The sequence below is a fragment of the Mercenaria mercenaria genome, chromosome 19, assembly GCF_021730395.1.
Source record: "Mercenaria mercenaria strain notata chromosome 19, MADL_Memer_1, whole genome shotgun sequence".
In the NCBI taxonomy this organism is placed as follows: Eukaryota; Metazoa; Mollusca; class Bivalvia; order Venerida; family Veneridae; genus Mercenaria; species Mercenaria mercenaria.
The window spans coordinates 14342378-14359583 of record NC_069379.1 but is presented as its reverse complement, the minus strand read 5'-3'; the positions used below and the strand labels follow the sequence as shown (position 1 = coordinate 14359583).

The 17206-nt window shown below is 35.0% G+C and overlaps 1 protein-coding gene across 7 annotated transcripts in view; it reads right to left on the bottom strand.

Moving 5' to 3' along the window:
• Positions 1-17206, bottom strand: part of LOC123543152 (UPF0394 inner membrane protein YeeE-like) — a 48726-nt gene that overhangs the window by 11610 nt on the left and 19910 nt on the right. For 5 of the 7 annotated variants that reach the window (XM_045329236.2, XM_045329237.2, XM_045329239.2 and 2 more), the window contains exons 2-3: positions 14706-15054; positions 43-126 (exon numbers count right to left, since the gene is read on the bottom strand). In XM_045329236.2, coding sequence (XP_045185171.2) covers positions 43-126; positions 14706-15054 — 433 coding nt within the window. Of the gene's footprint in view, positions 1-42; positions 127-1334; positions 1875-6141; positions 6629-14705; positions 15055-17206 lie in introns of those variants that run through there. The other 2 variants (XM_045329240.2, XM_045329241.2) reach the window with 2 other exon arrangements.

The window sequence follows — 17206 nt, the reverse complement described above, 5'->3', positions numbered from 1 at the left end:
TTTAGTCACAGCCGTTTTAAAAACGGTACATGATGTACAAACCTGCACACACAGCGGATAAAAACATCTTTAACATGATAAAATTTTCAAACACCATCTGGTTCCGTATTGTATTTGGCTCAAACACTGAAAATACAAAAATGAATAAATAAATAAATAAATCGAAAAACAGGGTAGATCCACCATAAAGGTATCTAAAGTACATGTATCAATTCGACTTTGTTTAACGTGATTGGACACAAATAAATCTGTGTCCATGTAAGACAACATAACTCATGTGTGCTGCTTATGATGTGAGCCTTTATGTCGTTTGTTTGTGCGAGTGGGGGATGGGGTCAAATGTGGAGCTTAGGGTTTTTCGAAACCTCCGCTGGATAGTCCTGACTTTAGCTCTATTCATTATGCGATTGATATATAGACTTTCAAAGTAAAGTTATAAAAGACATTTAATTTATGAAATCTAGATCTGAGTTTGCATTTGCAGAGTATCCAATGTCGTTTAAAACAAAATCAACCCGCAGTCTTACCAAAATTAATAATTTTGATAAGATTGCGGGTTTTTTTAAGGGACACTAGAAACACTAGAATTATTAATTTGGCTTATTAGTAAGTAATGTAGCTTTACATATTTTCGTTGCATGAAGAATGATCAAAGGGCCCGGCTTGATTATTTAACTTTCCACATTTCTTTAACATCTAACTCACCTGTACGATAATTTCCTACATAAGGTTCAAGGCTGGAATGACACCAGGCCATATATCAAACTGATTATCATCTAAATTGCTAAGTCATACATTCATGTACTTGATGATAGCGTAAACATTGTAGAAAACATATTAACTCATTCATAATTTCGGCTGTAAATGATACGTGAAATTGTAATATGAAGTCATGCCAATTACGCATGCGCAGTAGGGCAATACCACTCACGTAGTATATTATACAGTAGCAAAGCCAGTAAAGTATGTATAATATCAGAATATCTATATTGATTAATTTTTTTATCCATGTATTGAAAAAAGCTTTTCAAGTGTGGTATGCTTATTTTTCATACCTTTTCATATTACTTTTTTTAACCCGGATTTCGGAAACTATCAAAACAAGTTTAAAGCAGAACTTTAATGTTTTGAAGCGAATACGATGGTGATGATAATGAAGAGTAGAAGAAGGAAAACATAGATGATGACGAGAATGATGGGGTGATGAAGAAATGATGACTCAGGTATATCAAATAAAATGACGAAATTGTCAACGATGATACTAAAATAAATTCTAAAATAGGAATAACAAAAATAAACAAGAAACAATTTGGAATTTCTTAGTTACTACGTACCCCGTCCTTTATGTGCACAAAATCCAAACACAATCCCAAGAATCAAAGAAATACACAACTTAAAGAAAGCTCCTATACAACTGTGTTTGTCCCGCGCTAATTTACCGAATTCCTTTTCCGATTCTGACGAAACTTTGCCTCCGTCGTGAATTGTTATATCACTTAAATGCACGGATTTCTCGTGCAAATCATTCACAGAGTCTGAAGACGGATTGGTGTCCTTTTCATCCATATTGTTTGAACTTCTTTTCCTTATTTCTTGTTTCATGTAGATATTTTATTATTTAAGTAGATCTATAATTTTCGCATTTATCTGTAAGAAAGCATTATTTTTAATTCTTTAAACTAATCAGAAGATTTCATTTCCAGATAATGCAAACTTTGGCTCGTTTTTTATTCAAAAGAGATGTCATCGAAAAATGTATAATCAATTAATTGATAAAATAAAAACGCTACGAGCACATTGATATTGATGCATGATACAATATTCTTAAAATCCTGAATTGTTATGGTGACGTAATCTTGAGCGGTAAATGACGCGTGACGTTAGACGGACTCTACAAATCTGGTTTAAGTAAATATAAGTGAACGACCTCAGACTTTTTTTATCAGCTGCACAACCCACTCGAGTTAAAATCTCCCCTAATTTATTCAACTCGAAAATATGAATGAAATATTGGCTTTTGAAAATGAACTAGATAAACCGTTTAAATGATGAATTAAGAACGAACAAAAGTGCGTAGTCATTATACTTTTCAAGGTTATTGACTTTAGCTACAAAGCTTAACACCTTCTTCACAGGGTCTAATCTTAAAGTTAAAAACGTAAGGTAGTGGACCGTTATGGAACTCGGCAATTTCCATTAGATTACGTATCTCGTATGGCTCTTTGGCATTCTTCGGAGAAACTATATATAGCACATTCCATAAAAACCGGAGAATACCGAAATCGCATTCGGGGAATACGTAATTTACCAAATGAGCCGCGCCATGGGAAAACCAACATAGTGGCTTTGCGACCAGCATGGATCCAGAGCAGCCGCGCAGTCTGGTCAGGATCCATGCTGTTCGCTAACAGTTTCTCTAACTGCAATAGGCTTTGAAAGCGAACAGCATGGATGGCCAGACTGCGCGGATGCGCAGGCTGCTCTGGATCCATGCTGGTCGCAAAGCCACTATGTTGGTTTTCTCATGGCGCGGCTCAAATGTCATCACGGTCTATTGCCGCAAGGTAAATAAACTAACTGTTGTACCAAGCTGTTTTACTCTTTTTGCCTAATTGTCTATTCATTGTATGTATTTCATTTGCTTGATGTTATATACTTGTATTTATGTGTTGAGACGTTGTACTTCATACAAGTCTATAATAAAATATCTTATATGTTCTGTTCTGTTCTGTTCTTAATGTTGAAATTGCATCGAAATAATCTTAACTTTAGTAAGGGTTTGAATGCACTTAACAATATTAAACACATCGAATACTTTATTTGAGCCGCGCCATGAGAAACCCAACAAAGTGGGATTGCGACCAGCATGGATCCAGACCAGCCTGCGCATCCGCGCAGTCTGGTCAGGATCCATGCTGTTCGCTAACAGTTTCTCTAGTTGCAGTAGGCTTTAAAAGCGAACAGTATGGATCCTGACCATACTGCGCGGATGCGCAGGCTGGTCTGGATCCATGCTGGTCGCACACCCACTATGTTGGTTTTCTCATGGCACGGCTCATTTTTTGTGATTTGGAAGATTTTGTTATTCCTCGAACATGATATTAAATAATTAATTTATGAATATCAATCAATTTTATTTCCATTCTCACTAGTTTTGACTTACTTTAAAGATGAAAAAAGCTAAATCATGCAAACGTGACATGTCGTCTGCTTCAAAATGTATATATGATCTACGGCGATACACATGACTTGGCGCGTATTGATTTACAAATATTTTATAATGGCCCTTATTCTACTGAAAATAGGGAACAAGATGATTTATCTTTTCTTCTTTAGAAATTTTTATTCAGTATTTTGTCTACTTTTGTGGCCGTTCTCGCAGTTAAAATTATTTTAAGACTGATTTAAAGGCAAAAAACAAAACTCTCCAAGTGTTATAAAGAGGCACTGTTGAGAAAGGAGACTCGAACTCGAGTTCACAGCCTCCTGTGATATAAGTTTTTTTTTATCGTATTGCATCGGACAATACATACATGTACTTTCCATTGCGAGTTAAATAAATAAGTTAAAAATCATACTTTTTATACCAATGTGTGTTTAGCATCTTGCAAAGTTATCAATAGCTGCATAAGTTTGAAATACTGTTTGCATTAGGTACGACTTTGCTTCCTAAGAAGGAATTAAATATGAGCCGCGTCATGAGAAAACCAACATAGTGAGTTTGCGACCAGCATGGATCCAGACCAGCCTGCGCATTCGCGCAGTCTGGTTAAGGATCCATGCTGTTTGCTAACAGTTTCTTCAATTCCAATAGGCTTTGAAAGCGAACAGCATGGATCCTGGCTAGACTGAACGGATGCGCAGGCTGGTCTGGATCCATGCTGGTCGCAAACCCACTATGTTGGTTTTCCCATGACACGGCTCATATCTATTTTTCTTTAACTTAGATTTAGCATATATAACATTTTAAATTCAAGATCTAGAATTTACAGCACAGGGCTTGCGCAACCAGTTGCTCAACTTTAATTGATTAAAATCATTTCTAGCGAAATACTCTCCTATTTGCCACTAATACTGCACCCTGGGACCATACAGCCCCGTAGAGGAGTTATAACATACTTTATTCTGAAAACTGCTACTAAACATTACTTCATAGAAATAAACAAAAACGCTGGCATTTGCTCAGACACACTATGAAGTTTAATCCCTCTTTATCTTCAAAGAATGGCTGAATGTGCTAACAGCAATATATCAACGCTGGATATTCACCATCATAAAAAAGAACTTTCAGTAGGTTAAAAGATGCTGTAAAAACAATTAATAAAAGTTCCGTTTATTAAGCCAGGCACAAAATTCCTCACAAATATCACTTTTAATTCCCAGCTGACTGTAATGTCCGATCTTGTAATGTTCGATCAATTATTTGTATGATCTAAAGCATTAACAAACATTTTCTCATAATCATAAAATAAGCAATTAACCTCGGAAATATGCCTAAAGGTATCTTTTACCATGCTGTTTTGATATTTGCAAATATCCGGAAAACAGAAAAAAAACTCTCGTACGAGAAACTGGTACTCGTTCAGAGAATTTCCGATTTCAATACGTGCACGTGCACTTGCAAGATTTCATGCGTTATTTCAATAAGCGTCTGGGATTTCAAAAGTTAGAACATTATGATATTTATTCACGTAAATTGAGTCGCACGTGTTCTGAAACTTATTTGTAAAACCGGTCTCCTAATTTTTACTTGCAGCGATCAACTCGATTATTATTTTCGGACACATTTTAGCAATCGCTTGTTATTATCCATAGACACTAACAACTGCACATGCACATAATCCACATAATACTGAAAATCACAATTATTACTTCAAGGTACGTGTACGAGTATAATTTATAGCATTTGTATGAACCACTGTTTTTTTTTTTAATTTTCAATTACTTAATATAAGTCCATCGAAGTTTTACGCGTTATCAGGATACTTCAAATAAAGTCATGTAGTCACTAATTTCGTTCAACATAAGTCCATCGAAATTAAAATTACGTGTTATCAGGATATTTCAAGTAAAGACATGTGCGTCACATAATTTTGATATTATCTTTCTATTATATTAAGGTGTTAATGCGGTAAGAAAAAAAAACAGAATAAATCCGCATTATCCTTCAAAATATGGAAACATAATTCCTGTAAAGGTACAATATATTTATGATAGGTGAGCCGCGCCATGAGAAAACCAACATAGTGCGTTTGCGACCAGCATGGATCCGGACCAGCCTGCGTATCCGCGCAGTCTGGTCAGGATCCATGCTGTTCGCTTTCAAAGCCTATTGTAATTGGAGAAACGGTTAGCGAACAGCATGGATCCTGACCTGACTGCGCGGACGCGGTCTGGATCCACACTATTTTTTCTCATGGTGCAGCTCATATATTTATAATATTTCTATGTAATGTTATAGTGTTTATCTAAACCGGTAAATATGGCATAATATCCCGGAGGTTTAATGTACGTACGCTCAACAGTTTTTAACCAAATATTAAACCGGTATTTATTGCATAGCCATGTTGAGATAATTTTAGGGGAAAATGGTGTGATAGCTTACACGAAATGTTCCTTGAAAACACTAGAAAATCAAGAGCTTCGCTGAAATGTTTCACAGGTTTAAGTATCTATGAAATACACATGTATATATATACACACATAAAGCATGTTCACGTTTCACAAAGCTTTTTTAAACTTATCTCTTATCTTGAAAATATATATTCAGGTCATTTTAAATCTTACATAAAGGTTCTCTAAGTATCGTGTTTTCGTTAGACTTTAAGTGAAAAACGATACACGATATTCTTTTAGGTCATAAGTAACTTACAAACTTAAAAAGATAGGAAAAATAGGCTGGTGCATTTTCGAACATTTTATCCTGGCACGGGATGGTACCTTGGTAGAACCACTGACCTTCCGCCAGCCAGCAGGAGTGCTTCCGATTGTTAGATGAGTCCTAAAAAAACTTCCTTAATCAACTTTGCAAATATTCCTTACATATTTAGGAAATATTACTCCATATATGAAATGTATATTCTTCAACTTCCTTATACATGTAGTAGATTTTAGATAATAATCAAATAGTTTTTACATTACCTTTTTGTTTAAGATGAAAATATTTGCAAGTCATTTCAAATTCTAGTACATTGTATTTGTTTTTAAAAAATGGCAACGTCCTAAATTATTTGTTAGTTTAGTTTTATATAATATCCTGAAGGTATATTATAAACAAATCTACCACCGTCCTCTGACATTGGTTCATTCAATCGATTACATCCATACATTTTTGAGATGACCACAAAATTGTCTCTAAGTTCCTCTCAGCTTAAATTTGCACATATTCACATATTCAAAAGAAATAACAATTCAGTTTGTAAAATAAAAAAAAAATGTCTTAACTTAAAAATCACACATTTTACTTTAACCACGCATTTTTCAATATAAATGAAATTTCATACAGAAACTCTCCTGACTTTAATATGCACATATTCATTTTAAAATCTGCTTTAAAATAAAACAGTCTTTAGGTAAATCCCGAAAAAAAAAATATATATGATATTATATATTATACAACATCACACAGTTTAACCCGCAGTGTTTATCTTTCCGATCACATTCCTATATTTACTAGATGACTACAGAAAAATCTGCACCCTTTTATCAGATTTATGGCTCGTATACCAGCTATTGTAACCTTTCGTCAATAATTTATTAAGCAAATTTCAACAAAACGAGCAAAAAAAGGCAATGTAGCAGATAATATTTTGCTTATATACAACTTTCATCAAAGAAAAGTTTTAATGAATGTCTAAGTTTGGTTTATTTGGATTGTTTCATTACTGTTTCAGGAAGTTGATTTTTTTTATTTAGAAGGTAGTTTTATATTACTATATTAAGAGGTCGTTTGATTACTATTTCGGAAAGTTGTTCTATATCTCTTTTTGACGGTAGTTTTTGTGTAAGTTTTTTTTATTTCAAATACATCTTCAGAAGCTTGTTTCAATTACTATTACAGTTTAATTAGTGTTTCAGAAATTTGTTTTTATTACTGTAATTTCAAAAGGTTATTTAATTATTATTTCACGAGGTTGTTTTAATTACTATTTCGGGCAGTTGTTTTATTCCTTTTTCAGAAGGTCGACTTTTTATTTCAGTTTTTCAGAAAGTTTTTTTCAGTTATTATTTAAGAAGACAGTTCTTATTACAATTTCAGAAGGTAATACTTTAATTTATGACGTTTCAGACGGTTGTTTTATTACTATTTCAGAAAATTGTGTTATTACTATTTCAGAGGTTTTTAAATTACTATTTCAGACAGTTGTGTAACTACTATTTCAGAAATTTTTAAATAACTATTTCAGGAAATCGATTAATTGCTATTTCATTTTGACTTTTCAACATCGTAGAGTTTCGTTGTTTCGAATTGCTTTTATGTCGCAATGGCTCCAACAGGACACCGTAGATGCATTATATTAATCAGATTGAATTTAGTTAGACTTTATATCACATATCAACAAACATTTTTTAATTAATGGTTTTTAAATTAGATTAACTTAACCGTTTCTTTTGAAAAATACTGATTAAATTTTTAAGCCTGACTCCTGTGGTTCTTTTACAATATTTTGAATATATGATTCCACATGAGAAAATTAATATTAATATTAACACACTTATAACTTATTGATCTACCGAACACTGTATAATGCTTTCATAAAATCCGAATATTTCTTCCCAACGTCAATTTCAAATGCACGTAAAATCAAAACGCCCACGCACACAAATTTAAAGCATTTTACAACCATAAATTAAAGATCCACTCACTGCAACTATATTCTGTAATTTACTGCAGCGAAAGGTAGCGTCAACGAATATAATATACGCTAAAAAACTTCACCACAAAACTGTATAATATAATATGCACCGTCAATATTTTTGTTCCAATTCAAGAGTTCCATTAAAACGACCTAAATAATTTATCCCACTTATTACAGGACTACAACAAAGGTTTCCCGTTCAAAGGATACCGATAATTATTAATTAATGTCAAACAATAACTGATATGGATCAAAGTCGCTGAGGCGAAAAATAAAGTCAGCATTTACCTTTATATAAATATCCATGGGCAAAGGGGTTATGCCTTCTTTTAATTAATTCTGTAGAACTAATCTGCCCAAACATGTTTTTTTTCAACATTTTGCGGAGTGTATAAAACATATTATGTCGCAGGATTTATATAATACCTCTATATAGAAATCGTTACATTCTGTCTGCACCTTTTTGTTTGTTTTGTTAAGTTTTATTAAGTTAGTATTCATAATTTTAACATGTCCAAAACATTGCGGAATAATACTAATTTCACTTGTGTATTGATTACATTTTACTTGGACTTTATCATAGACTCCCTGTGTAAAATCTCAAATTTTTAATTAAAATTAAGGTATAAAATCGATATAATATTTCAATGAAACTTCAAAGTTTTGTTGTTTGTAGCATCATCAGAAGCATGTGCAGTGAAAAATCTTAATTTGATTTCTGAAATAGTGTGATATTTATTTCTAAAATCACTGTATGCTCATTGAAAATATACTTTGTTACAACCAAGTGGAAACTGGCAGGTACTCAAAAATGCAGCTCTCTGATTGGTCAGTTAGAACCCCTAATGTACTGTGATGTCATGATAAAGTTATGAACTAAATTTTAAAATTCAGTATAATAAACGTTTTCTAATATATTAAAGTCATAAAGTCAGGCCTGCAAAAATATACAATTACTAATCATGTTATGAAAAGTCAGCGTGGTCTTCTTTTGGATGCAGCCTTTACTCAAAGGCTGAATTCGATTGCAAATGTTTGAATCGAAAATGAAACTAACTTGGTCTTCAGAGCCGTGTGGTCTCTGTTTGAAGATTATTGTTACCAAATGCATAATAAGAGGTCGTTTCTTCGGGTAAAACGACACTATAATAGCACATCTGTGACCTTGACGGGCTGAGGAATCAGTTATAAACGCATCTCGCTCTCAATTTCTCTGGGCGAGGAACCAGTTATAACACTATTCCCTAATCTCAGTTCTTCATAAGAAATGTGAAGGACGATTGGAGAAAGTGATACTTTAGAGGGCCTCCGTGGTCGCTGACTTCGAATCACTTGCCACTCACTCAAAGCGGATGATTTGAAACCTCTCTCAGAGTGTACAATTCTTCATGTGCAGTACTAATACTGAAGTTCAGTCTGTTCATCAATGTGTCCGCAGATTCCTAAAATGATGCCCGGAGAGGGACTTGGGATCTTTGTTTACCATCAAAATAATGTTGGAAAGCCGCCATATGATGACCTATAATGGAGCTGGTGTGGCGCTGAACTCAACATAAGGAAGGGCAACTTTTAAAACTGTCTTTTCCGACGATCCGATTTTCTCACGTTTTTAAATGCTGCTGAATCTGTGTGAAGCCTATCTGTTTAATACATTTATTATTTAAAAAATGTTTTGCTTGCAGAATTAAGTCAAAACAGCTATTTTGCGGCCTCAAAATTATTGTAAATTCGAATATATATTTACTACTAAATATATATATTATACCGAAAGAATTTTATAGCTTGCGAAAATTTGCTGATTCATATCTAAGCCAGTGGTATTTGTTTTCATTAAAGAGTATATAAACAATGATATTGCGGCCATAAAGCGACATTTATAGCTAAATAACAACTGTATAGTATTTCAATGAATACAACAGGTTGCAAAGCTATCTTCACGTCGTGTGAGAATACGGAACGATTTTGACACGTACTGTGGTGGGTTCCGCCGTCAAGTGATGTTCAAATAGCCACTTTTTCTATTTATGTATAATTTATTCCGCCCCTTGCACAGAGAGATACATAAATTAACTGCAAGTGTCGTTAAACATACAACTAAGGTGACCAGATTGAAATAAACGCAAACTCATGCCTGCGCATGCGTAAAGAGACATGCTGACGGAAATTGGGATTGCACAACTTTTATAATTCTGGAAGAGACCAGGACAGTAATCACCTTTTTGTTAGTAAAATTTTGCAATTCATCGGACACCTCTTTTTGAAAATTACAGACAATAAACTGACCATAGTAGCAGACGACCAAGCTGTAAAGCTTACTTTGAAAACGATTTACTGCCAATGAACCATAAAGATTTGCTGCAATCATTAAAAAAAAACGCGACCGCAGTTTAAAAGTTAACCCGACCTTGGTTTCCAAGGAAATACAAAGATCCGACATCACAATGACAAGTTAAAAAAATCTAGAACAACTGAGTTACGGATCTGTTTTGAATTCCTGTCCGGATACAGACAGGATAAACAAAATTGAATCAGTCCTTTCAAAAATGCCGAGTCATTCTGATAAGCTTTAGTTCGGAACTACGCGGGTATGTTTACATCTCGTCCAGCTTCAGTGTGGCTGGGTAGGAATAATAAATTTCTTTTGATGTCAAATATCAGAAATTTGAGCTGCTTAAATGGCTTGTTGTGAAATAAAACGGTATTATTTTTCATCATAAATATTCCTTTTATACACAGTTTAATGCGAAAGACAAAAGTAGTTCTAAATCGAATTAAAGATGAAAGAGGAAATTAATACGCATGAGAACCCGTTGACTCATAGAAAACATCCAGTGCAGTGTTTCATTTTACAGTTTAATTTATAACGATTTGATAACTTTAATTCCAACTTAAGTCTTTTTGTGAATTTTAGATTGGCATGTGGCATTTTGATGCCGTAAGTTTCTTTATTTTATCAGACTTTAATTCTAAAATGATACGTTTAATAGGCTTTTATGTATTTTAGAAACCATGATGCAATGATCTTTGGCTGGGATTTTTTTCTGTATAGTGGTTGCAATGAGTAATAACTGCTAACCAAACTCCCGAGAAATCCGAATACGGCGTTCAATATACAAAAAACAGGAGCAGTTTCGGTAAATATTTTTTATCATTTCAACAAATAATAAACCAGTATCCCACATAATTTCGGCTTGATTGTTTTAATTACCCGCAAGTACATCGTTTGAAATCTAGGCTCTTTGTAGTCTTTCTTAGACCATATTTCTTCACAAATCATGTTCTTCACATTAATGAAGAATACGATTCAGTTGACTTCTTCACACATGTGAAGAATATCGTCTTTTTTTTTTCATACGAACCGAATATATCTTTCACATTTCTTGTTGAGTTCGTAATAGATTTTTCACATTTTCTGTTGAGTTCATGATAGATTTACGCGAACTGAAAATATCTATCACATTTTCTGTCTAACTCATGATAGATGTCCGTTAAGTGAGAAATTAGTTTTCACCAGAAATTCGTTCTTTTTTTTGTGTGTCATAAACAAACAATGCCGTATTGATACGTATGATTCTTCGTTTCTATTACACTATCGCATAAATCTATGTAAAAATATTTTTGTAAGCTTCTATTTTGCCAATCGTTTGTTTGTTTGTTTTGGGTTTAACGCCGTTTTTCAACAGTATTTCAGTTATGTAACGGCGGGCAGTTAACCTAACCAGTTTTCCTGGATTCTGTACCAGTACAAACCTGTTCTCCGCAAGTAACTGCCAACTTCCCCACATGGATGATCAGAGGTGGAGGACTAATGATTTCAGACACAATGTCGTTTATCAAATAGTCACGGAGAACATACGCCCCGCCCGAGGATCGAACTTGCGACCCCGCGATCCGTAGACCAACGCTCTTACCTACTGAGCTAAGCGGGCGGGTTATTTTGCCAATCGAATTCCTCACAAGTCCAAAACACGAAGAATAGAATCATATTCTTCACAGTGGTGCGAATAATCTATATTGTGAAAAATTTTGTACACCACAAGGCAAAACAATCAACCTGGGACTTTACAGAAGTTAAAATCGTTTTTATCTCCCTTGAGATATTGATCTATTGAATTATATCAAATTTTAAATCTGACCAATACAATCAATAGTACGTATCAACAGACATTAGTCAGCCAGGAAACAAGTCAATGCCCTTTATCTATATCAGAATCTGGTTAAAGTTACCGTTTTCGTCGTAGAAGAGATTTTTTTTTATTTTTCGTTTTATTTGGTTTAAGGTCGCACCGACACAAATATAGGTCATATGGCGACTTTCCAGCTTTGATGGTGGAGGAAGACTCCAGATGTCCCTTCTGGTGCATTATTTCATCACAAGCGGGCATCTGGATAGAACCACCGACCTTCCATAAGCCAGCTGGGTGGCTTCTTCACATGACGAATTCGACGCCACGAGTGAGGCTCGAACCCACATCAATGAGGGGCAAGTGATTTGAAGTCAGCGACCTTAACCTCTCGGCCACGGTGCCCCGTAAATGAGAACGGTGGCAGTTAAAATGTCAAGGTTGTGATAAAAGCATACTATATTCTGAGTGACATCGGAATGAAAATGTCTGTCTGGTGTAATGCTAATGTACCCGGCGAAATGACAATCGGCGATTTCCGTTCGTTTACGTACTCTTCGTATGTGATATCGGCTTTCTCCGGTTGTAAATGACAAATAATTTACTGTCTTAGCCGAAGGTTGTCGATATCACATACGGAGGACACGTAATTACACGGAAATTGCCGAGTGTCATTACAGGTCCATTAGCTTAAAGATCTGTTCCAGTCCTACCTTTTAACCTTAAATTGTCACTGAAAAAGCATGAAAATCCTGACTATGAACAGTGAAGCCTGCCAAAATAGAGTATATTTTATATAAAATTCTATATAAGATACTGATACCTGTTGCAATCATGGGTTGCATACACACAAAATAATTTGAATAGACGCGGAGCAGGGCTTTAATGTAAGGCTAAAATACAGAATATTTCTCCAAATATTATCTAGGGTTATTATCTAGGACCATAAGAGTACGTCTTTTCACAAACTTAAAGAATGTGAAGTACACGCGATTTGTAATTGCTGGAATGATTAAATCTCATGAACCTGAGGAATACACCGTCAATCATATTAGTATTTGAGCCGCGCCATGAGAAAATCAACATTGTGCGTTTGCGACCAGCATGGATCCAGACCAGCCTGCGCATCCGCGCAGTCTTTTTTCATGATCCATGCTGTTCGCTTTTAAAGCCTATTGCTTAGCGAACAGCATGGATCACTGACCAGACTGCGTGGATGCGCAGGCTCGTCTTGACCTATGCTGGTCGCAAAGCAACTATATTGGTTTTCTCATGGTGCGGATCATTTGCATTTTACAAGATCTAACATATTTTTACATACGTTGTAATATAAATTAAGCTTTGTATGTGAAAATGATACGCCAAAAATTTCATTTGAACTTTCTGAACTTGTGTTTGGTGGGGATCTGTTTTTGTACCAGTCACCTTCAGATCTTTATCTAAAATTGAGCAAAAATGAGATGATTTCTTTCACCTTTAAGATAAAGAAAAAGGGTGAAAAGTTAAATAATGCTGAAGCATACTATCAGATAATAACCAAAACAATCTAAAGGCCTTCAGTAAATAGTAATATAGGTCAAATTCTCTCCCAATAGTTACTACAAGAAATATATAAACATTAGCAGGAGATGGAAAAAAGAAACATTTGTAGGCCTATACTAAATATAGCGAATGGGAGAAAAATATGAACGTAAACAGAAAATTTTAAACCAAATGAAAAACAGAGACAGTTAAAAAGAAAGAAATAAAAATGAAAGAAAAAAGAACAAACAAAACGAACGAATACACGGAAAAGACAGCTTACGTGGTCGAAATGACTGGCAGGTGAATGGATAGACTGATAAATAAACAAAAAGTCCCAAACGAACAGCCAAATTAATTGATGAACTAAAGAATGAATAACTTATGAGAGAAAGGACGGACGAAAAAATGAACAAGGAGAGACTGATGGACGATCGAACGAAGGACCGCATACACAAATCATCACACGCATGAATGGACAGAAGAAAATTTGAAAATTAGATATAAATATTCAAGATGACACATGCGTACATTTCTGATTAAGATTTGACAATAACACTGTCATATTGACCTGAACTGTTTGACATTGAACTGACATATATGACACCGAATAAATCAGTGTACTAATGAACCGTGGAGACGATACCTTAACCGAACGGTGAATTATTTTTCCAACTTATTAATCATGGCGGACGACCAACTGTGTCGCCCCGGTATTATTTAAGGAACAGACTGGCAATCCATAATTTAAACAAAACTGACTTGTCATTTTCGACATATTATATATTTCCGTGATTTCTATCTACATTTTAACATTTTTTAAAATTTTTGATATTCATCTAAAGGGATGTTCTGTATAATGTCTATGTTGTCGTAAAGTTGCTGAACGTTTTCAATAACAGAAAAAAAACCTTTATTTAATTAATTCACTTCATTTTATTGGACATTATCAGGCAGTGGACCCATCACGGAAAAGGGGTATATTACAATGACCTGGCCCCGTGTTCACAAAACATTTTTGATTTTTCGGTCTCCGCTGAGTTTGAGTTTGAGTTTGAGTTTGAAATTTTAATATCATTTTTTTGTGAGCACGGGGCCTGGTATTGTACAAGTACAATGCAGAAGAGCCTTCCGTAACAAAAGACTTACACGATTCTATAGGTTTTTCTATTGATTATAATGTAGCTATGTACTCACTCACCTCGACTATATACAAACATCAGTCCAAAGACGATTCCACAAACAAAACATATGGCAAGTTTAAACACAGACAACGTGGAACTATCGCGCGTGCAACACGTGGCGTCTACGTTCTTTTTGTCAATTGTCAATTTTGTGCAACTGTCTTGTGAAGAAATAGACGGCGATTTACTTATATCACCAATTTTATTCGTTATTATTTTGTCCTTTTCGTACGGAAGTCCGTTCTTCATGTTCACATCCGCTACTTTATTTCCATTCGGTGAAGTCGGTGTGTCCGCCATATTGAAATCTCTATCGCCGCCAGACGCTTGTGAAGAGTCTTTAATACCACGTGACCTTACGTGCATCTGAAATGGAGAGAAAACAACATTACATGAGAAATTTCAGTTGTTTGCTATTACCAAAAATATATATCGACAATGTCCGTGAGGTCACGTGTTCGGCATTTTTCGGCCATTATTGTAGCTTACACGGACTTGTGACTTTCCGTAAAAAAGCGAAGAATGCCGATGTCACTAAAAGAGAATATGTTCAAATTGCTGTTATCGAGTTTCCTAGTCCATTGATGAAGATTATATATTTTTATCTATCTGATTTTGAAAATATATATTGAATTTGTGAAAACTTATAGGCATATTGCCAAAACTCCTCCGCACAACGTGTATTTGCGGCAGAAAAGACCTATAAAGCGTCCGTTAACACTTCAAAGTACCAACAGTACCCATGGAAATATATCATTTCAAGCATTCTTTGAAGGGTTAATGCTTATATAAGTTACAGAGAAAAAAAGCTGTTTGGCTATCATGCGCAACATCGCGCTTCTGCACACATCAATTTAAATAAGTAATGCTGATTAAGCATTTTACTCTGTGCAAGTGTCTATAAACACATTATTTATTCATCATTAGCCAGATGCCTTAATGGATGTTGAAATGCATGAAAAGATATATTCCGTGACGATCCGCACTATATACCGGATATGCCTGGCAAAGACGTGACAGGATCTAAGATAATTATACAACTTGACTGACTTATCTGGAGAATTTCATTGATTTGATACAGTTAAATCTCAGGTTCATATGTCCCAATGGACCAAGTGTCATTCGCGATAACAGATAAAGGACTTGAGTGTTTTATACTTAGAGATGTCTTCGAGGTGTCACAATTACTGAAAATTAGGTTTCATTTATGAGACGCCTACTTATATTGTACAGAACTACTTCCGTATTTCTACATCTTGAATGAGGCAGAAAGGCAGTAGCTGGCGGCTCACCAACTTCAACAAGACCCACCCCTGACAGAAGCCGAACCTTCGACCTCCCGGAGGGCAGGCACCTTATCCATTAGGCAACCACAGGTCGGTACATAGGCGTTCACACTTTGATGCCACTGCCGCTTTGAACAGGCGACAATTTTTATTTTGCTTCGAGAGCTAAACACACAGAAAATTGACTGAAGAGGCTACACGTTTTCTTCGACATAACCGCAGATGCAGTTTGCAAAATCTGTCTTAAATGGAATCACAACACAAACGGTTTTTTCTCTTTGCAGAGAAAAGCGAGTTCGATGTACAATATTGCAATAGTGTAGTGATAACTTGAAAGTGTTTTTTATTGGCAAACCATATCTGTAAATTTGATAATAATGAAAGCGGTCATACCAATAAAATTGATCTTACATTCTTATTAACATACAATACTTACAAAAATTGTAAAATGATTTTATCATAACCGTGCAATCAATATTATAAAGATAAGAGATAAAACCAAATTATTTTGTCAATGTTAATTGTTTCGTTGCATTATATCAACTCATAGGATGTTAAAGTTCTGGAGACATGTTGTAAGCACATCTACTCACTTAATACCCAACTCGCTATTAATAAACGATTACATTTTTTTCATTTTTTTTTAATTAAAGTCTATCGAAAGAGCGTAAGAGAATGCGAAACTTCATGAAAATTGGCGATCTGCTACCTTAAATGTAAGCTAAATCTCGAACCTTTGATATTAGGTGATGCTTTGGGGAGATAGTGACACTTTGGGGAGATAGTGACACTTAGGGGCGATAGTGACACTTTCCGAAGAGAAAAAAAAACTGAAGGTAACATAGTGCAATGATCATGAAAACTCTATTAGACTGTTCGTTTTATTTATTTATTTTGTTTTGCTGGGTTTAACGTCGCACCGACACATGATAGGTCATATGGCGACTTTCCAGCTTAGATGGTGGAGGAAGACCCCAGGTGCCCCTAAGTGCATTATTTCATCACGAACGGGCACCTGGGTAGAACCACCGACCTTCCGTATGCCAGCTTATGGGAGAATTCCACACAAATAACGAAATAACGAGGATTCGGACCCAAAGTAGTTTGGGACAAGCCATTCAAAAGTCAATGACCTTAACAGTTCTGCCGTAGAGATCTCTTAACGTAAATAAAGGTAAAGGTCTTGTTTATTATAGTGTCACCCCTATTGAAAGGGACAGCCAACTGACTTA